General features: G+C 38.1%; 2 protein-coding genes across 2 annotated transcripts in view; one reads left to right on the top strand and one right to left on the bottom strand.

Moving 5' to 3' along the window:
- LOC138158808 (small ribosomal subunit protein uS12) overlaps nucleotides 1–23,013 on the top strand; it is a 334,707-nt gene that overhangs the window by 272,892 nt on the left and 38,802 nt on the right. The window lies entirely within an intron of this gene.
- Nucleotides 1–23,013, bottom strand: part of LOC138159088 (V-type proton ATPase subunit S1-like protein) — a 28,271-nt gene that overhangs the window by 2,195 nt on the left and 3,063 nt on the right. The window contains exons 2-5 of the mRNA XM_069085406.1: nucleotides 17,078–17,156; nucleotides 13,577–13,812; nucleotides 2,248–2,298; nucleotides 505–745 (exon numbers count right to left, since the gene is read on the bottom strand). Of these exons, the coding sequence (XP_068941507.1) occupies nucleotides 505–745; nucleotides 2,248–2,298; nucleotides 13,577–13,812; nucleotides 17,078–17,156 (607 nt within the window). The remainder of the gene's footprint in view (nucleotides 1–504; nucleotides 746–2,247; nucleotides 2,299–13,576; nucleotides 13,813–17,077; nucleotides 17,157–23,013) is intronic.

Raw genomic sequence — 23,013 nt, 5'->3', positions numbered from 1 at the left:
GCCCACAGAAGGACTTCTTATCTTCCCTTCCACAGGCACAGAGGGGCCTCACTGCCCAGAAGGAAAGGAAATGCTTGTCCAACAAGTGCCCTGCTCGGAACGGGCCTCTTCACTCCAGGATGTGACAGTCACCGGACTTCAGATCACAGTCCCATTTTGTCTCCTCTCTGGCTGATTGGCATTCCTAACTGATAGCTATGTAGTGCCTGAATGGAAAACTGATGTCTTTAAAGCATGACCTTTAAAAACCGAATGGGGGGAGGGGGGAAGAGGAGGAGGCAAAGGGAAGACAGGAGGGGGGAAGGGAAAGAGAAAAGGTCAATCCTATATCCCCTTCATTCATTTCTTAGACAATAAGGGCAAAATATAAACTGTTTTTAAAGCTGTGGGGCAGATCATCTTCCATCCCTTATCCCAAGCACTAGATTTTCAGATGGCTTAATCGATCTCAACATGCAGCGGGCAATCAGTGCAAGGACTGTCATTTTGAGTCCAAAATATTACCTGGAAATCAATAAAAGTGACTTCCCAAAACCTTGAGATGTCATTTGTGGAGCTGGGCACCAAAAGTGCATCATATCTCCGCAGGCTGCTGACATGCTGGCAGTGATAGGAGTATCGTGAGGGAGCATGAATTCGAGTTGACTTAAAAGTTGCTTGGATTGAATTATTATAAAGAATCTGAACTCTATGTAAACTAAACCAGCTCTGGACGGACAATCTGTTATAGTTGATCAAGATGAATCTGAAAAGAATTTCAAAACCAGGAATTAACAAAGAAGCAGAACGTTTAAATTTTGTCTCATTGTCTTCTAGGGATGGAACAACAGCGCCCTCTCTTGTCGTGTGTAAGAACTGACTTTGTCGCTTTCAGACCTGGGCTCTGAAGCAATCCCTAAAATGATCCTTTGATCCTCCTTGGAAAAGGAGAGAAAAGGAGAGATGTGTAGAACAAGAAGAGGAGGAACAGAAGGAAAAGAAAGAGAGAGAGGGAAAAGGGGGAGAGGAAAGAAACAAAGGAAGAGAAGGGGAGGAGATGGAGAGAGGGGGACAGAAAAGGAGAAGAAAAAGAGGAAATGATGAAGGAGAGGGAGAAAAAGAAAATGAAAGTGTGAGAGAACATGAAGACTGAAAAATGACAGATTTTTTTTTAAATCAAGACCTTATATAGATGAGAAAAACTACCAATCACATATGAAAATGGGACTATGTTCTGTTTGGCCATAGGAAGTAGGGACCTTCTTTGCATGTGGCATAGCTTTAAAAAATCATTAATATTTAGCCTATCTGCACATCTAATGGCTGTATTCCAGTTATTTTAAAGATAAAAGCACTAAACTCAGCTTTATGAATTGCTAATTTTTCATCCAATAAATCTTTGTGACCTAGTAGCCAGACCTGCTATGCCAGAACTACTGGAGATCCCCCTAGTGACAGGCTAATATTTTAAAAGGGTAAAATTAGAAGTCCTTTCCTAGAATCAAAGGATAACACATCTGGAAAGGACCTTGAAGATCAGCTAGCCCTGTTTTCTGCTCTTTTATAATTTACTTATTTTCACCTCAGATACTAGCTGTGTGCCCCTGGGCAAGTCACTTAACCCCAATTACCTCAAAAAAAGTCCTTGGGGAAAAATAATAATTATTATTATTTATTTATTCCCAGCATAAAACCTCTCCAAATTAATTGTTGTTGTCTTTACATCAACAGCTACCACTTATAAACCAGCAACAGTGGCCACACCAAGGTCCTTGGTGTCCCCAACTATTCTTTTAATTAGCCATCTTCTCTAAGAGTACTTCTATGTTGGGTCTGCTGTCCTCCACCAGCCCCCTACATGTCCATGCACATGTAGCATTCACCTACAGATAAAGATCTGTTCTTCAATAGCCTTTCAGATGAAAGCCACTTTTCACCATAACTATCACCATGCCTTCTAGGGCTCAGTGATCAGTGCTATATAAACAATTCATATAGCCACAACATCTGCTCTCCAGTAGCTGTTAGCCTGAAGTTAAAGGTTATCATCGGTGTGCCTGGGTCACTATGAGTTGGTGAGGATGATAAAAGGTATGAATGTATGTATCAGGAATTAATGTATGTAGCTGCACCACTGGAGGATCCCTGGGGTAGTTATAGTCTTCTCTGTAATGAAGTGTGTATAACTTTTCTTGTGCCTTTGTCCTTTAAAGTACTACTAATGTAAAAGAGGTTAAAAATGTGCATATTTTCTAGCCTAAAACATACCTGATGTCAAGTCCTTTTAGATTGTCAATATCACCAAATTTCAGGGAAAGCCTGGGGAAAAGAATAAAACACACTAAACATCAAATTGAAATAATAAAAGAAATCGAAATGGGAAAGGATGAGGCTTCAAAAGCATAAGGTAAATATATATATATTTGAAACAAAGCAAGGTAACCCTGGCCTAGGACAACGGCTAAATGCTGCTTGGATTAGTACTAGAAAGAGAAGACATAATAGAAGTGAGCTTCCGTTTGTCCAACTGAAAAAAAAAATCAGCTCCAGTAAAACCTGATTAGTTTGAGTCCCATTAATTTGAGAGTAAGACTGAGCCGAAGTTTATTTTGGCCACTTACCTGGGGGAAATATATTTCTTAAGAAAATTAATGTTACCAAGATTATTAGGTCATATTGTACCTCCTTAAGGGGTCAAATGGTTTTCCTGCTGATATGCTAATCACTCTATCCTGGGGAGTGACTGGGGTGGGGGCAATGTGGAAGTGAACGAGCAAAAAAGGAAATGGAAAAGCAGACATGAGAATAGGGGAGGGGAAGGGAACAAGCATTTCTTAAGCACTAAGTACAAGGCACTATGCCAAGCACTGAGCAAATATCATTTCCTTTGATCCTTACAACAACTCACAATATTATCATCCCCATTTTGCAGCTGAGGAAACTGAAGAAGGCATAAGTTAAGTGACTGACACAGGGTCACACAGCTAGAAAGTATATGAGGCTAGATTTGAACTCAGGTCTTCCTGACTTAAGGTCTAGCACACCTGTACCACCTGTCTACTTCAAGTAGCACAAATGAACAGGGAGTGGACCAAGCAAATACCAAAAAGACCCCAATAGACACTGGAGAGCTAAAACCCAGATCTGTGGTCAGTATATGGAGAAATAAGAGAATCACATGAAAGAGATCATGACTAGCCCATGATGACCCACAGCCAAGGTGGGATTCCTGAGGAAGAAATTCTAAGAGTACATTATGCTGTACACTGTCTTTACCTCTGAGCCTCATGACTTCTGAAGAAACTATCTCCTTCTCTTAACACTCTGCTAGAGAAAGAGATATTAAAAGGAATGAGATTCTAATTATTGGAAATTATATCTCTTTCTGTATGGGTGCAGAAAATGTGGCATTATTTGATTCCTTTCCCTGGTATTTATATTGTTTCATTGCTTGGTTAAATGCTTTCGCTAATGGATTTGTGTGGAGGCAGCTAAGAGGCACCATAGTGCATAGAGTGCAAGGCCTGAAGTCAGAAAGACTTCCCTTCCTGAGTTCAAATCCAACCTTAGACATTTACTAGCTTTGTGACCCTGGGCAAGTCATTTAACCCTGTTTACCTCAGTTTCCTCTTCCATCAAATGAGCTGGAAAAAGAAATAGTGAACTACTGCAGTATCTTTGCCAAGAAAAACCCAAATGGTTTTATGAGGAGTCAGACACAACTAAAGATGACTGAACAACAAAAATGGATGTGAGTCTGTTTAGGGTTACTAAGAGAGAATGAACTGACAGTGTGTTCAGATAGTGACTTAATAGCTGATTTCCCCCCATACAACCACAATAAACCTAGGAATATTTAGGGTTATTCTAATTCTATTTACAAAAGTTAAGTTTATAAAAAGATTTCTATTTGGAACATTTGTTCCTTCAATGTAAATCAACATGTATAACCAAAAGCAATTTAATTTAACATCTACTTAATTAAGCACTCACTATGAGTAGAGCACCACTGTAGAAAATACAAAATTTGGATAAAATGCAAATCCTAAGCCCACTGAGCTTATAGTCTAGTCAAAGTTTATTTTCAAAACTTCACAATCCAAATACTTCATTTATTCAAAGTGCCTCCCCCGTATTCTCTCAAAGCTCTACTAGTGTTATAATGCAGAAATTTTTCACTAATGGAGCTCCAGGAATATTTATGGGGCACATGTCCCCCTATGCCTCAGCTCAGCAGTTCATGAATGGGGTTTCAGCCTAGGACCCAACCATTTAAAAAGCTACCCAATTTTTTGATCCACTAAAGCCAAGAAAAATCCAAACTCCACTGTAAATACTCTCAGGTTGCCTGTACCCATGCACTTACTAGGACAGTTGATTAGATTTCATGTTCTTGAGCATCAAATAGCATTCATGATTAGACACCAGGAAGCGAGGATTATGAATTTAGAGACGAAGGGACCTTACAGATTATTTAGTCAAATCCTCATCTTACAAAGTAGAAAACTGAGTTCCCAAGAGATTGAATGACAGGTCCAATGTCACAGAGGTGTCAAGTTTTAAAGGATTCAAACCTAGGATTATACACCATGACTCTAAAGTCAGCATTCTTTCCATTGTACTATGCTTGGATACCTATCAAGCCAGCTGCGTGTTAATAAACATATGGCCTGCTTTAAGAATTTTAAATCTAGAAGCAGTGGACCAGAATAATTTGAAAATTTTAGCTCCCCTACTTTCTAAAGTATGTCTGTCCTCTCTGCCAAGCCACCCTTCGAGCCAGTTTCTGTCTGTTCTAGGATCTTGCTGCCTAAGCATGAAATTTACCCAGATGCCTCGCCTATGCTGTGTTTGGTATGCTGCCCTCACTTTTTCAAAGAAGATTCCCTTTGTGACTCCTTCTGCCAACAGTTATTCTCTCCCCAAACATTTTGTTAGCAAGAGCAAAATGTGGTCATATTTTTTACCTTACATGGTTATATTTGCTTGGATTTGTTCCTTCACCATGATGACCCTTGAGGAAATGAGGTTCTGAGTCACTTTCTTACCAACAATGGTAGCAGCATGTCACTACAAAGAATCTGGACAATCAACGGCATTGGACTCAAGCCTTCCTTGGAATCTCAGTATCTGACCTTGGAGAGCTTGACTCCCCGGGGAGTCTCTTAGTGTCACTCCCTTCTGCTTCTCAGTGAAGTTTCCACTGGTACTTACAGTACTGGGGAAAGAGGAGCTTTCTTGAGTGGTTCCATGGAAGATGGGAAATCAGATGGCACCCAAGCAATTAGAATCAATGTCACATACTAAAGTTTGTGTGACAGGTAGTTAAGTATCCTCTGCAGGAATGAGAGGATTAAAGTCAAATTTCAGTTTATACATCGCAGGACTTCAGTGGATCTGGGAGCTCATCGATGGCATAGCAGAATGAGTCCAGGATTTCAAACCTAGGTCTAAATCCCAGCCCAGACATTTATTATTTTTATGTTATGTGGTGAAGTAAAGCATTAGACCTAAAGCCAGCTTCACCCAAGTTCAAATTCAGTTTCAGGCAAACCTTAGCTGTGTGACTCTGGGCGAGTCATTTAACTCTGCTGCCTAAGGTTACTCAACTGTAAAATGGAAATAATAACAGCATCTACTTCTCAGGGTTATTGTAAGGATCAAATGAGATAATATTTGTAAGCCTGACATACAGGAGACACTTAATAAATGCTTGATCCCTTCCCCCTTGACCTCTCTCAGTCTTAGTTTCATCATTTGTGCAATGGGGATTATCATACTTACAATACCTATCTCATAGAATTGTTACAAGGAAAGGGCTTTGCAAACCTAAAACACTACATAAAGGTGATTATTTCTCACTCCAGGGGCACAAATCACAGCTCATCCCTGCCTTCTCATGCACAGCGATTCTTGCTTATGACCTTCCATAACTTTCCATCAGCTCAGCTCACTATTAAGTTAGAAGGTATAGAACTAATCAGATTTTTATAAGCTAGTTTTCTTTTCAAGACTGTATTTGGACAAAGTAAAAACAAAGAGATACTACTAAATGTTCTGGAGGATTCTCCTCTGGTTAGTTTAACATTTTGTAGGCATAAAGTCCACCTGTCACCCATGACCAGCCTACTTCCTCACAAAATTATACACTCCCTGGATGGTATCCTTCACTTTTTGTGTGTAAGTCATTATTTGTGAAATGCTGCAACCTTCTCATGTCCACAATGTGTCTCTATATTGCTCTTTGACTTATTCACAATTTTAATTCTTCACAGGTTGAACTGTTCTATGAATTTCAATCAAATTGTGTCTCTGGAAGAGTAAAAGTGCCCAATGATGATTTGTGTGTGTGTCAAAGAACAGCTTGGGATCACTGAAATTGAAGCACAATTTCTCAGATTCAAATTGGCCCACAATATTCCTCCTATTCAATTCAGATTATAGCTCATTATCCTAGAGAATCAAGTAAAAAAAAAACTCCTTGAAGTAATAACTTTAGCAAAGTTGCAGGATATAAAATAAACCCACATAAATAATCGGCATCCCTATATGTTACTAACAAAGTCCAACAGCAAGAGACAGAAAGAGAAATTCCATTTAAAGTAACTGAAGACATTATAAAATATTTGGGAGTCTACCTTCCAAAACAAACCCAGGAACTCTATGAACACAATTACAAAACACTTTTCACACAAGATCAGATCTAAATAATGAAAAAAAAAACATCAATTGCTTGTGGGTAGGCCAAGTTAATATAATAAAAATGACAATTTTACCTAAATTAATTTACTTATTTAGTGACATACCACTCAAACTACCAAAAAAATATTTTATAGAGCTAGAAAAAAATAACAAAATTCATCTGGAAAAACAAAAGGTCCAGAATATCAAGGGAACTAATGAAAGAAACGCTAGGGAAGGCAGCCTAGCCATACTAGATTTTAAACTGTATTATAAAGGAGCAATCATCAAAACTACTTGGTACTGGCTAAGAAATAGTGTGGGGGATCAGTGGAATAGGTTAGTTACACAAAACACAGTAGTTAATGACTATAGTAATCTACTATCTCATAAATCCAAAGTTTCCAGCTTCTGGGATAAGAACTCAATATTTCACAAAAACTGCTGGGAAAACTAGAAAACAGTATGGCAGAAACGGGGCATAGATCAATATCTTATACTGTATACCAAAATAAAGTCAAAATCAAAATAGGGTCATGATTTAGATATAAAGGTTGATATTTCCCAAAGCAATTTGGGAAAGCAAGGAATAGTTTACCTGTCAGATTTATGGAGAAGAGAAGAATTTATGACCAAACAAGAGATAGTGTTACGAAATGCAAAATGGATAATTTTTATTATATTAATTTGAAAAGTTTTTGTACAAAAAAGTCAATGCAACCAAGATTAGGAGAAAAGCAGAAAACTGGGAAAGAATTTTTACACCCAGTGTCTCTGATAAAGGCCTCATTTCTAAGATATACAGGGAGCTGAGTCAAATTTATAAGAAAAGAAGTCATTCCCCAATTGATAAATGGTCAAAGTATATGAACAATTTTCAGAGGAAGAAACTGAAAATATCTATAGTCATATGAAAAAAAATGTTCTAAATCACTATTGATTAGAGGAATGCAAACCAAAATAATTCTTAGGTACCACATCTCACCTGTCAGATTGGCTAACATGACAAAACAGGAAAAGTATAAATGCTGGAGAAAATGTGGGAAAATTGGAACACTAATGAATTGTTGGTGGAGTTGTGAACTGATCCAACCATTCTGGAGGGCAATTCAGAACTATGCCCAAAGGGCTATAAAAGTGTGCATAACCTTTGACCCAGTAATACCACTTCTAGGGCTGTATCCCAAAGAGATTATATAAATGGGAAAAGGACCCATATATACAAAAATATCTATAGCAGCTCTTTTGTGATGGCAAAGAATTGGAAATCAAGGGGATGCCCATCAATTGGGGAATGGCTAAACAAGTTGTGGTATGTGAATGTAATGGAATATTGTGCTATAAGAAATGAGGAGCAGACAGACTTCATAATAACCTGGAAAGTCTTATGTGAACTGATGCTGAGTGAGGGGAGTAGAACCAGGAGAACATTATACACAATTACAGACACATTGTATCTGATGACTAACTTTGATAGACTTGGCTCGTCTCAGCAATGCATGGTTCTAGGACAACTCCAAAAGACTCATGATGGAAAGAGATATCCACATCCAGAGAAAGAATTACAGAGTCTGATTGCAGATTAAAACAAACTATTCGTTTTTTTTCTCTCTCTCTCTCTCTCTCTCACACTCTTTTCTATTTGTTTTGTTTATTCTTTCTCATGATTCATTCCATTGGTTATAATTCTTCTTTAAAACTTTACTATTGGGAAAATGTTTAATGTGAAGGTATATGTAGAACCTATATCAGTTTACATGCCATCTTGGGAGGAGAAAGGGAGAAAATTTGGAACTAAAAAATTTGTGGAACTGAGTGCTGTAAACTAAAAATAAATAAATTTAAAAGGAAAAAAAGGTTATAGCTCATTTTCCATGTGCATTGCCTGTCTACGATCTATGTAACTCAAGAGACTGACTTCATCTGCATATCATAGTCTGGACAATAGGCATTTTTCATCCATTTGGTTTTTCCTATGTAGACTACTAGACTGATAGCTTCTGAGTAACTGAGGAATCTCATTTAGTAGTCCCTGTAGTATTCTTGGGTTTGATGAAATCAGCAACACATTATCCACCAGTAATTACTTCTGAATCACATCAGCATCAACAGAGAAACCCTCTTAAATTTGTACCCTATGCAATACCCATGACAGTGGCTAACAACTCTGGTGAATATGTCTCCCCCACTTGAAAAGATAACCTAAGAATTCTTGAACAATATTATTTCTGTTGTTACTTCTTTCAGTAAATCTTGTATGATGGATCTTTTTATGCATGGGAGATCTTTTTTTAGGAGAGCCTTTAAGGATGCATTTTGTTTAGCAGAATCAAATACTTTTTAATAGTCAATAAACAGTAAACATAGCAGGATCTTAAATGTTCTATATATTTCAGTAAATTTTGTGACTATAAAAATATGGCCTGCCATAGAAATTTTATTTCTTTCTTTTTTTTTTCAAAAGTTTGTCCCCTTCTCATATTTTCATCAAGGTTGTCTTGCTTCTTTTAAAGGAGAGAACGCTCTCATAAAGATTTTGCACAGAGGAAAAAGTAAGTAGTTATTGAAGTTACTTTGGTTGCCATTTGGGGGAAATAATTCCTTTCATATGAATAATTTCATTCTTTCCATCCAACTAAATCATTGAGCATCCCTCAGTCTCAGATATTGTTGAATTTTTAGATAATGTTGAATTTTTAGATAATTTTCAGATAATGTTGAAATTTTCTCTTTCAATGCTTTCAAAACTGTTTTCATTTCCTCTAAGGATTTTTCTCTCCTGTTCATATTTGGTCTAATCCAGCTTTGCTTCCTGTCGAGCCATATCACCTTCTTCACATAGCACATTTGGGACTCAGACATTAAAATTGAAACATAGTGGTTTTTCTGCCATTTATGACAATAGTTGGTTGTAAAAAAAAATGCTCACACATGGATTGTGTTTTTTAAAAGCTTCATTGAAGCTTATTGTTTTTTTCAACAGTCATTTCCCCTTAATCCTTAATCCCAATGAATTCTCCTTAGTAACAAAGAAGAAACATTTTTTTAAAACTAAGCAAAAACAATACAGTGATAATATTTGATTCACTACACTACATTTTACATCCTAAGTTCCTCCACCTTTCTAATGACAAGGGACAATGAAACTCACATTTCATTATTGGTTCTCCAGGCCCAAGATTGAACATTCCAACTAATCAGAGTTCAACTGCCTTCTGGCATTAAAAGTGTTTGATTTTTTTTTTGTCTTTTTACCTCCTTGTTTCATCTATAAAACTCTAGGAATAACAGCTAGGATTTCTACAGCTCTCTACGGTTTGCAAAGCACTTAACATCTCATTTGATCCTTACAACAATCCTGAGAAATGTGTTTGTTATTATAGACATTTTACAGATAAGGAAAGTAAGGTAGCTAGTCTGAGGTCAGGCAGCTAGCAAATGCCTCAGGCTAGATTTGAACACCTCAGGTCCATCACTCTATCCAGTTGAGTTTCCCATCAAATTTTCTACATGTTCATTTTTTTCCCTCCACTACTCTTCCCTCTTTTGTGAGACGATGTCCTCCACTGTCCCTCTTCATAACATTTTGCTAATGTCAGACCTTCCCTGGAGGATTAATTTCAGCTGTGGGTGCCACAGTTTAAGGACATTGATAAGCTGGAAAGCTACATAGATGGTGAAAGAACTTGAACCCTACATGAGGTTGTCTAACTGGGTTTGCATAGCCTGGAAAAAAGAGATCTCAGATGGCCATGATAGACCAGTATTCCAGTATTTTGAAAGGCTGTCATGTGCAAGAAGAATTAGATTTGATCTCCTTGGTCCCAGAAGGCAGAACCAGGACCAATGTCCATTGAGGCTTGATTTTAGGAAAACTTCCCAATAACTAAAGCTTTCCCAAACCAAGTAGTAAGCTCCCAATTCCTTGGATGTCTTCAAGCAGAAGCTGGATGGGCCCTTGTTGGGAGTGTTATAGTGGGAATTCCTAGACAGCTGCTGCCTGAGGTCCCTTCCAATTCTCCAGCTCTCTAACTATATGTTTATGGACTATAACGGCATTGCTCTTGGTTTCTCTGTTTCTCTGTGCAGCAAGGACCCAAACTTATTGGTGATGTGATTTGATGGTTCTTTGCATCTCTTCATTGTGGCAATTGGTCTATATTGTTTAAACTTCTATAGAAAATTTGTGATAATCCAACATCTTCACATATTATTAGCATAAGTGACAATAATAAAAATGCAACATTATATATGTAGCCACTATTATACTACTTCAGTGCTTCATTGTATGTCAGTAACTCTGGATTTTCTTAGGTAATGCCAACAGATCACAAAGTCTGACCTGTCCTATGAAACTGGAAATATGGGCTGCATGTCTGTCATCTTGGATCCAGGCAAGCTGAATTCAGTGAGGCTTAGTACCAGATTGGCAAATGGGAGACAAATTTTCCGACCACAGTAACTTTCAAAGAACATGTACCAAATGATTGTGGGATTATTATCTTGCTGTAGTGAAGGGAGTATTCACACCAATAAAACCATGACTCCTTGAAGTATTGAAATAAATTAACGTGTAGAGCACTTAACTATGGAAAGAATGAGCACTTTCCCATGCATTAAGTCATTTGATTTCTACAAAGTTCTGTAAAGTAGGCAAGGTGTTGTTGATGACTGTTATTGTTCTCAGTTTGCATATGACAAATGAATTAGTCATGCTTAAGTAGGGTCACCCAGCTGAGGAGCAGAATCAAGACCAAAAGTCAGGTCTTCTGATACCTAGTCAAGAGCTCTTTTGATTTGAAGGCACCAGTGGTTTCTGAGGGCTCAGAAGACACCACTCCTGCCCTCCTCAAGGAGAGGGAGGTCTGGTTCCTTTCAAAATGAGCCAGAGGGGCAGGAGAATAAGTGGCCTACCTCTTTGCTCCTAACCACGAGGATAAGTCAGCCCACTGGCTAGGTTATAAGAAAATGATAGTCAAGCAGCCTCCTTTGAACAAAGCATCAAATAAGAAGGACCTTCTGGTGGTTACAGTCTGAGCCAAAGGTCATCAGCTATCACTGAGGTCATTACTATATATGTCACTTGGAAGAAATGTTAAAATATCTATTTTGGTGGAATCTAAACTATTACTTAATATTTATTAATAGCAGTACAATTAATAACACAAGAAACCGATTTTGATTTGGAAATCTGTATCAGCCTAATAATCTGTTTTATCTTTCATGAAAAAGGAATGTATAAAAGTGAAGGGTAAAGTTCAGGTAGGAAAAGGTATTTCAGACTAAAATATTTATATAAAAACATAAATACACATTCCATGCAATTACCTGTGTATAGGAACCACCCATTTGTCAGTAGCTGAGCACAATCTCAGAGCACCACTTGAGACTATTCAAAGCCAATTATATCATAGCCCTTGAAAAGGTAGTTTATAGTCATGGAAATGTTAAATTACATATGACATGAGTTAAGCAAAATAAATCACCAAAGCCATGAGAAAGTATTTATGAGACATACTTTATGTGGCAGTCTTTGAAAATCCTAGAAAGGTAGAGTTTACTCCCAGTTATTTTCTGGAAAATGTTTCCTGACAATAGCTTTGGAGAACTAATTCCCAGTTTGTTTATTTTGCTCAGTTTAAGTTAAAATGAATAATCTTCAACATTATGAATGATTCTATATGATTTTCTGAAGTTTGACTATCCAAAAGAGGCATGATTGTCTGCAGACTGGCAGGTCCCATGTAAGGAAATTAATATGATGATTATAATTATATTATAATACAATATAATTATAATTATATAATAATTAGAAGAAGCAATAAACTTATATTCTGAAGGCCTGGATTCAAGACCTACCTCCTCTTACTAGGAGTGTGAACTGGTTCAAGTCATTAAATGGGGATTACACTCCTTAACACTTTCAACTTCCCTGGGCTTTGTGAGGAAAGAGTTTTGCAAAATGTAGCATGTCATAGAAATGCATTTGAGGTAGTAGGGCAGCTCAATAATTCAGTGGCTAGAGCACCAACCTCGGAGTTAGCAAGACCTGAATTCAAATCCAACCTCAGATACTTACTAGCTATGGAACCCTCAAGAAATCACTTAACCTCCATCCTCTCAAAAAAAGAAAGAAAGAAATGTGAGCTAGTGTTATGATATAATGTGTATGTTTATCTACTCCATCCCTGACCTAAAAATGTATGACTTTGGGGGACAAAAGGGAACCCCATCACCTCTGAATTGCTCTTAGAAATAGTTTGACCATTCTTTCATGTTCTCTGCTTCCACCAAGGTCACTGGAGTTGCACTGCTGCTTCAGGGTCTTATGCAGCACACAAGGTCAAGAGCCTCTATTTCCTCTGCTAAGAGTGCACTGGGGACAAAGGCCAAAAGGTGCTTCCAATGACCCAAATTGGAGCCTGGACAAAGATTTCACATAGAAAACATAAATGGCAATCGGGTTTTGTTATTTTATCCATCTGAAAGGCAGCCTGGCTTAGTATATAAACAGGTAGACTTCACATCAGGAAAACCTAGGTTCAAGTCCTGCCTGTGACACTTAATGGCTGTGTGACCCTGAGCTATTCACTTGTAAAATGAGCTAAAGAAGTAAATGGCAAACCAGTTCAGTATCTTTGCCAAGAAAAGTCCAAAATGGGGTCATGAAGAGTCAGACATGACTTAATAACAACTGAACTGGTGTCTCTGATGTTCTATTTCCTTGTAGAAAATTTTCAGGGTCAACTCCAAGGGAGCTATTTCTCCTTTCTATTAAATAGTCTCTGAATAGGGACATCAAATATCACAAAAGTTCCCAGCACTGTCATACTAGCTAATGAAAGGTTAGGAGAGATGGCAGCAATAATACAAGTCCTAAACCCTGATGCCCCTGTTGGGGAGATTTCATACTTACATGGCATTTTCTTCACTGCAGTTTGAATTGCCCACATCCACTCTCGCTTCTTTTCCAAAAGTCTTATCTGTGAGGTCCAACAAAGGCTGATTTTTAAATTTAATTGTTATTCTCTTAGCCCAGAAGAGAATGCAAGGAGTTCCATTGATTGAGACATTAACGGGAGTAAGTTGGCTGGAGCTTAAGGTCTTCCAAAGTTCTAGATTTCCTTTTTTGATGAGATTGTAGTTGATGCCCTAATTAGGCAAATTTAAAAAAAAAAAAAGAAGACAACAACAAAGAGCTTAATTCTACATAAAATAAAAGCTTCTCTAGAAATGGAAAAGTTCAGAGGTCACATGTAGGGATGTTAGATGACCTAGATCAGGGTGGGGAACCTGCAGAGGTCCTCAAGTGCAGCCCTTTGAAGACCTCATGGGCCACATGTGGCCTCGAGGCTGCAAGTTCCCCACCCTGACCTAGATAATGACATAACCATGGCTAGGATTCTGATTTTTTTGCACTTAAATAACCATAGGCATCCGGTTGGAAAGTTGGGAGTTCACATTGTGTAGACACAACACCCCAAGACAAGGACCCCAGAATATTATGAAGTCATCCACTTCTAGATGCCAACCCATTTATCCCAAAGGAATCAAGTCATTTGGAAATCTCCAATTTAAACTCATTATTCTTGATAATTGGATATTAAGGTCAGGTGTCTTGACACCACACTTGGCATCTAAGACTGAATCCTGGGGGAAGGGAGGCAGGAAATGGAGTGGTAACCCTTATATAGAACAGATATATGCCTTTAGGGAGGGAACTGAAAGAGAGTTTGAAGTCAAAAGCACCCCCCCAAAAAATAAAATCACTAAAAATATCATGCCTGACACACACTCCTTCCCTGCCTATCTCACTCTACCTTTAAGACACAACTCCAGCACCATATTTTACATGAAACCTTGTCTGGTTCCACCAGTTCCTAATCCCAAACAACTGTGTATTTAACTTGTTTGTACATATTTGTCTTTACTCACTTTATATTTATGCTGTACATATTTTTGTCTCCTCATTAGAAGGTAAACTCTTTTGGAACAGAGATTGTTTTATTCTTTATACTTGTATTCCTAAAACTAAGTTTAGTGCTTTGCACACAGTAGGCACTTAATAAATACTTTTTTTCTTTTTTGCTTTTTTTTTGGGGGGGGGGGAATGTGAGGCAGTTAGGGTTAAGTGACTTGCCCAAGGTCACACAGCTAATAAGTGTTAAGTCTCTGAGGCCGGATTTGAACTCAGGTTCTCCTGACTCCAGGGCTGGTGCTCTATTCACTGTACCACCTAGCCACCCCTTAATAAATACCATGTTTCCCTGATAATAAGACCTATCCTGAAAATAAGCCCTCCCCCGAAAATAAGCCCTATTGAGATTGCTACTGTAATGAAGGTGATCCCCTGTGCTACATGCTACATTACGGTACCCTCTGTATGCACCGTTCCCCCCCCCCGGGTGAAACGCACATCGCGCTCAGAGCTGCAGCAGTGAGCGCGTCATCCTGTTCTTCCCCAGTGATTTGCTTGCTGGCGCCATTGAGAGCAGTGCCTCGGAGGAGAGCTGAGGCAGGACAACATAAGCCCTCCCCTGAAAATAAGCCCTCTGGTGTTTTTTTTTCCAAAAAAATTAATAAGACAGTGTCTTATTATCGGGGAAACACGGTACTTCTTGATTGTCTTAAGTCAAAACTAGAAGAGACCTATAGGGAACAAATTGTCAGTTGAATTCCTTGATTTTATAAAGTAAGAAACTGAAGTCCCACAGGAGAGCGAGCAACTGACTTGCTCCTAAATGGAGCCACAGTGTACAGAGCTCTGGGGGAGGAGTCAGGAAGGCATGAGTTCGAATCTAGTTTCAGACATTTAATAGCTGTATGATTAACTCTGTGAAAGTCACTGAACCACTGTTTGCATTAGTTTCCTCATCTGTAAATTAGAGATAATAGCAACCGTCTCCCAGAGTTGTTGTAAGGATCGAGAGAAACAATAATTGTAAAGTTCTTAGCACAGTGCCTGGCACACAATAAATGCTATATAAATATTACCTATTATTACTTTTGTAACTTAAAAGCTCAAATTCCAAGATGGAGATTGTTTTATGAGGTGACTGGGGTACTGAAACAAAGACAGAAAACAGTACAATCACATCCAGAGCAAAGGTTCTGTTACCGTTGGTCCTCTATGGCTTCCCACTTAATAACTGTTTGGAATAAAACATTTTGTTTTGTTTTTTGCCTTTTAAAAAGGGTCTCGTCATAGACAGAACATTCCACATCTAAAAGAAGGCCTGCCTCTCTTAAACAGACAGTCTCCACAATTAAAACATAAGAGCTTTAAGAACAAAAATGTCCTTGATTATTAAGTTTCATAAATCCGATCTAAAATAATAAGGTAGTTACTCTCGCCACAGGGGCTGTAGGATTATAAACATCTAACAGATGCTGGGAGATACACCAATGAAGCACAGAAGAAAGAAAAGGAGAACTTCGGAGTCCAGCAGGACAATTACTAATATTTAGTTATTTAACCATTTTAGTTATTTAGTTATTTAACCAGTTACTAATATTTAGTTATTTAACCATTGTGACCAAATCAAAGGAAGGAGTGTGCCTGAAAGCAAGGCTAACACAATGACATAAAATGCAGGTGATTACAGGCTTCAGTGGCTGGAAAATTATTCTGCAAAAAAAAAACTCAACCCCATCTAGCTTCTTAGTAAGTCAACTTTTAAATGGGGCACTTAATTGCTCCCTGAAAACCAATAGATTCAGCTCCATTAGACTGGTGTAAGTTGGGAATATTGGCCTTGGAAAATTAGAAGTTATTCAGAAAGTTACACAAATGTAAGAAACACAGCTTGAACGCCAAAGCAAACAAATGCAAAATGATGCTTAGGACATAGGCAATAAACACTAGAAAGCAGACACCCAAACTACGGATTTCTCAGAACCTTCCACTGATTTCTTGGGTAACTCCCAGCCCAGTGGATTACAATAGTCCTGGAAGGGAATCACAAAGGGATACATGGGTCCTACTCCCTATACTTGGGAGCAGTGTTAAGTGGTAAATATTTACTCTGATGACAGACAATGTGGCATTGTAGATACATATAGATAGGGTGCTGGACTCATAATCAGGAAGCACTAGGTTCAAATCCTACCTCTGACTCTCAATAGCTGTGTGGCCAAGGGCAAATCATTAAAACTCTTTGAACCTTTGTTTCCTCAGCTATAAAATGAGAGGGTTAGAGTCATTCATTGACGACTAGGATCCCTTCTTGCTTTAAATCTCTGCTCCCACAATCCACAGCATGAGAAGGGTGAAACGGAATCTCACCCTGAGAATTCAACAATCTCTGAATTCAACAAATGGGATAATTTAATTGCTTTTAACAATGGAACTATTCAACACAACACATTGAATTACACTTAAGAAAAGACATAATATAATTTCCTGACACATCCATACCTGTGGGGTTGGTTTTGATTTAAAATTTGGGGTTGTCTTCACGTGTCCATCATGCCTCTGATCTGCCAAAGAAACAGCGCTATGAGGACAAGAGACAAATGTCAGGGTTGTGTTGTTGTACCATACAAGTATAACATCATTGACTCCTGACAATACACTAAACTAAAAGCATACACGCTCCCACTTGCACATTTGGTAAAGAATTTGGGACGCATTTCACGGAAGTACAAATTTGCAGATTCTCAGAGGTCTTCTAGTCCTCATCATACCTGAACACTAGAGGGATAAGAACCAGGCCTGGGATTTCATTGGTGTGGAACTCTCCAATGAGGAAACTCTTTCTACCCACAAAGATCAGCACCTTCTGTGCAATTTAAAATCTTAGAGAGTTGTCTGGGCATGGAGACAATAAATGATTTACTCTGGGTCAAAAGGCAAGTATATGTTAAGAGGCAATATTTGGGCCCTTCCTGGTTCTGAGATTAGATCTCTTATCTCATACACCATAACACCTTTCATATCAAGAGAAGTCCCAATTACTAAGAGGCTCCAATAATAACAACAGAAACGTATTCATCATTTAGTATTAATTTTGAACAATTTCAACATCTATATTCTATGATGTCTATCACAGAGAAACAAAAATAATTCATGAGAGCAATTTCTCAATCTTAAGATCAGATGAAAAGTCTTCATGAATTAAAAATTTTTAAATGCTAAAGAAATTGCTCTACTTCAGATCTTATAAAAATTTGAAAGCTGAATTTTTCTGCTTTGAAATCTTTAGGTGACAAAAAGTCAGATTCTTATTCTAACTCTATTCTTAGAGCAAAAGTTTTTCTCAGCTAAGACCAAAGCTCATATTATAACTGTGGTAAAATTTCGTGGGAAAAACTTGCACAAACTGGTTTATATAATTGTAATGAGAGACAGTTACTCTGTATCATCATGCATATCCACGACACTATTTGATTTAATGCTTAACTAAATCTGTGGCATAATGAGGTGCTTTATTAGGAACTTTTACATAATTTAGTACATTAGCCTATTAAAAGGCATGATAGAAACTTTATTAGTTGAATCCCACTCATAAGTATCAGATTAATGGCGACAACAGATAGACAACTGAAGGGATACACTGGTAACCTTCTACCAATTCTACCTTTTAGATATTAAAATAATAAGAGGAATTTTTCCAGCATGCAGAACATAGGATTATAGGTTTAGAGCTAGAAGGACCTCACAGGTCATTTAAACCAACCTCCCCATCTGTAAGACGAAGAAAACTGAAGCCCAGTGAAGTTAACTGACTTGCCTTATCATTAGATAATTGGTCAAAATAGATGAACAAACATTTTTCAAAAGAATTACAAACTTTTAACAACCATCTGAAAGAATATTGCACATCACTAATAATAAAATAAAATGTAAGTCAAACCAACCCTTAGGTCTTACCCCACACTCAATGAAATGGTAAAGATGTCAAAAGATGGGAATGGTCAAGACTGGAATGGTTGTACAAAGATAGGCACACTAGTGCATTATTGGTGGAGTTGTGAATTAAGTATGACCATTTTGTAAAATTATAAAAAACAAGCATGACCCCAATGAAGAAATGTGAGAAGCTTCCCCTTATTTCTTTGTAGGGTCCAGGAGATAAGATTGTCCATGAGTATGGAACATTTTATGTATTAAAAAAACATTTTTTTCAATGTATTGATTTGTTTTGCTAAATTTTTTCTTTCTCTTTTTCTCTTAAAAATTTAAGGGGAGATTTTAAGTGGAACTGAAATTTGAAAAATGTAATCTAACTCCTCCTCCCTCTACCTTCCTTTTATAGATGAAGATACTGAGGCCTAAGGAAGTAAAGAAATCACTTAACCAAGTTCCCATAACAAATAAATAACATAGTTATGGCTAGAACCCAGGTCTTGTGATTGTAAGTCCATTACTTTTCTCACTATCTTGGCCTCTTTCCCTGATATTCTAGAACCAGAGGAAAGAGATCCCAAAATTAAAACTCCTGGGAATGTTCAAGCCAAATTCCAGACCTCACAGATCAAGGAGAAAATATTGCAAGAAGTCAGAAAGAAACAATTCAAAAATCATAGAACTACAGTCAGAATAACACAAGATCTAACAGCTTCTACATTAAAAGATCAGACAGCTTGGAGTATGATATTCCAGAAGACAAAGGAGCTGGGATTACAACCAAGAATAACCTACTGAGAAAAACTGAATATAATTCTTTAAGAGAAAAAAAATAGATATTTAATGAAACAGAGGGCTTTCAAGAATTCCTGATGAAAAGTCCAAAGCTGAATACAAAATTTGACTTCCAAATGCAAGACAATAAAAACATAAAAAGGCAAACATGAAAGAGAAATCATAAGGCATTCAATAAAGTCAAACTGTTTACATACCTATGTGGTAAGGAGATGCTTATAACTACTAAGAATCTTATTATTAGGGCAGTTAGACAGATCCTACATAGACAGAGAGGGCACAGGAGTGAGTAGACTATGATGGAATGATTTTTAAAAAATAAAATTAAAGGGTAAGAAAAAGACGCACTGGGAGAAGAGAGGAGAGGAAAAATGGGGGAAATTATCTCACACAAAAGAGGTTCAAAAGGAAGAGTTTTTATAGTGGAGATAAAGATGGGGAGTGGGCAACACTTGAACCTTACTCTTATTGGAATTGGTTCAAAGAAGGAATAACATACACACTCAGTTGGGTAGAGAAATCTATCTTACCCAACATGGAAGTAAGGTGGCAAGGGGATAAGGGAAGGGAGGGAGCTGATAGAAGGGAGGGAAGATTAATTAGGGAGGCAGTGGTCAGAAGCAAAAAAGACTTTTGAGGAAGGAGAGAGAGAGAGAGAGAGAGAGAGAGAGAGAGAGAGAGAGAGAGAGAGAGAGAGAGAGAGAGAAATGAGAAAAAATAAGATGGAGGGAAATACACAGTAATGAATAGAATGAATTCATCCATAAAATGGAAATGGATAGCAGAATGGATTAAAACAAGAATCTATTGCAAAGTATGGACAAGAGTCACACAGGACCAAACACCTGCATTTATGATACTAAAAAAAACTCATCAAAGAATTTAAATAAGAGACTTAGAAATATTGATGAAAATGAGTCTATGTTCTCAGTGACCCCTCAGGGAGCTGAGGGGAGGGGAGAGGAGGCCCTCATAGCAAAAATAGTCAAAGAAGATGTCCCCATTACACATTGCTACTTTCATAGACTCTTATTTTAAATCGTTTCCTATAATCTTAGACAATACAGTCACATCGTTTGGTGTGACCGTGAGCCACGGAATGCTACAACCTCCAAAGAAGCGACATTATGGGTCACCCAAAGGGCAACGAGGAAGTGCATGGTGGGCATGAATGGACGCCAACAAATCACAAGTAAAGAGTTGTGCAAGTGGAAAAGGGGGAGGGGCTTCATCAAAGAAAGATACAACAAGCAAAGGGACGAGCTATCCATGGCGTGGCTCTCACTCCAGTATCTTTGCCAAGAAAACCCCGATTGGGGTCCTGAAGAGTCAGACACAATTAGAATAACTGAACAACAAAAATGGGGCTGTAGAATATCCCCAGGATAAAGGAAAATCAGTGGAATTCTAAAGTAAAAATAAAGGAAGGGAACTTTTAAAATTTTTTGAAAATTAATTTATTTATTTTCAGTTTTCAAAATTCACTTCCAAGAGTTTTAAATTTTCTTCCCCCGCCCCTCTCCTCCCTCCCCAAGAAGGTGCACAATCTGATATAGGCTCTACATATACATTCCTATTAAGCATATTTTCACATTAATCATGTTTTATAGAAGAATTATAACAAATGGGAGAAACCATAAGAAATAAAAAACAAAACAAAACAAAAAAAGAAAATAGTATGCTTTGCTCTGCAGTCCTTACTACACAGTTCTTTCTCTAGATGTGGATAGCATTTTCCATCATGAGTCCTTTGGAACTGTTTTAGGTCTTTGCATTGCTGAAAAGGGTTAAGTCTATCAAAGTCAGTCATCAAAGATTGTGATTGTTACTGTGTATAATATTCTCCTGGTTCTGCTCACTTCACTCAGCATCAGTTCATATAAGTTTTCCAGGTTTTCTGAAGTCTGCTTGTTCATTATTTCTTATAACACAATAGTACTCCATTACATTCATATGCCACAACTTGTTCAGCCATTTCTCAATTGATGGGCATCCTTTCAATTTCCAGTTCATAGCCACCACAAAAAGAGCTACTATAAGTATTTTTTACATGTGGGTCTTTTTCCCATTTGTAGAATCTCTTTGGGATACAGTCCTAGAAGGAGTATTGCTGGGTCAAAGGGTATGCATATGTTTATAGCCCTTTGGGCATAGGTCCAAATTGCTCTCCAGAATGGTGGGATCAGCTCATAGTTCCACCAACTTTGAGTTGTGTTCCAATTTTCCTACATCTTCTCCAACATTTATCATTTTCCTGTTTTGTCATGTTACTCAATCTGATAGGTGAGATGTGGTACCTCAGAGTTGTTTTGATTTGCATCTCCCTAATCAATAGTGATTTAGGGCATTTTTTCATATGACTATAGATAGCTTTCTTGAAAGGAGCCTGTTTGTACACATAAATGTAACACATATAAGAAATGTATTGCCTGTTTCAATGTTCACCCCATGGTGACTGTTCCTCTGTCTTTAAGAGGTTTAGGGATATTGAATAATGACAGTTTAACTGCTTTTCCTTAAGGAGTCCATGGGCAAAAGTTTTAACTTTGCTCTATGAAAAGTTTGTGAGGAGACAGAGAGTTTTAACTTTCATGCTGGAGATAGTGTTCACAGAGATGGCTTTAGAGGAATTTTAAGATAGAGAAAGGATGAAGTCTTTTCTGAGCCGGTGGTATAACTTATCTTGCAATGAAGCATTATAAAGAATATTCTTGGAAGCATCTGTAAGGAGGAGAGTTTTTTCTTAACTGTTATTATGGGAATTTACCTGTTATATGTTTGTAGAAATCCCCAGAGAACAGAGAGAAAGAAACTTATCACTGAATCATGTTGCTATGTTGCTAATAAGTAAGAGGGGGATGCTTAGAGACTTTGGCTGTATACTTTCTCTGGTTTCTGTTTTGCTACAATTTGTAAGAACAATCTTGGGAGACTGAGGCTGGACAGGCCAGAGTGCACCTGGGACACTGGAAGGCCCCCACTAAGAACTGCAGCTGCCAAGACAACGGATAACCTCATACAGACAAAGCCAGATGTAACCTGACATAAATGTATACAAACTTCAGCTGAGATGTGTGACAGAGGCGGATCAAATCTGAAATCATTCTTTCTCCCTAAACCTTCTCTCCCCCATCTACCTTCTCTGTTACCGGGGAGGGCAACATCCTCCCAACTCCTCAGACTCAGAGGCACCCGCCTGAAGTGGACATCCCCCTGAAGTGGACATCCCCCTAAACTCACCGAAAGCTTTGATGCTGCTCAGTTACCCTCTACCTGGTTTAGCCTAGTTGTTGAGATTGTTTTACTGGGGTATGGTCACTGTGCAGGCTACAGTTTCTTTCTTTTTGTTTTTTTGCTTTTTGGAGGAGGGAAGGTAGGGCATTTGGGGTTAAGTGACTTGCCCAAGGTCACACTGCTAGTTTTTGTGTTAAGTGTCTGAGGCCAGATTTGAACTCAGGTCCTCCTGATTCCAGGGCTGGTGCTCTATTCACTGCGCCAACTAGCCACCCCATGCTACAGTTTCTTAGACCACAGTAGACACCAAAGGTGGATGAGCAGCTGTGAAAAGGGTTTAGCAAGCCCCCACACCAGGGGGTCTGGACCTGCTGAGTGCTCTATATTCATTCATGTGCAGTAGTTTGCCCCCCAGGAGAATGAAAGCTCTTTGTGAGCAGGGACTCTTTTCATCTTTTGTGCTTTTATCTACAACA

Source organism: Petaurus breviceps, unplaced genomic scaffold, assembly GCF_028583685.1.
Source record: "Petaurus breviceps papuanus isolate PSGF00001 unplaced genomic scaffold, PetGlider_PUasm1.0 175, whole genome shotgun sequence".
Classification (NCBI taxonomy): domain Eukaryota; kingdom Metazoa; phylum Chordata; class Mammalia; order Diprotodontia; family Petauridae; genus Petaurus; species Petaurus breviceps.
Note: the sequence above shows the minus strand (reverse complement) of the source record. Positions and strands in the feature narration are given on the sequence as shown.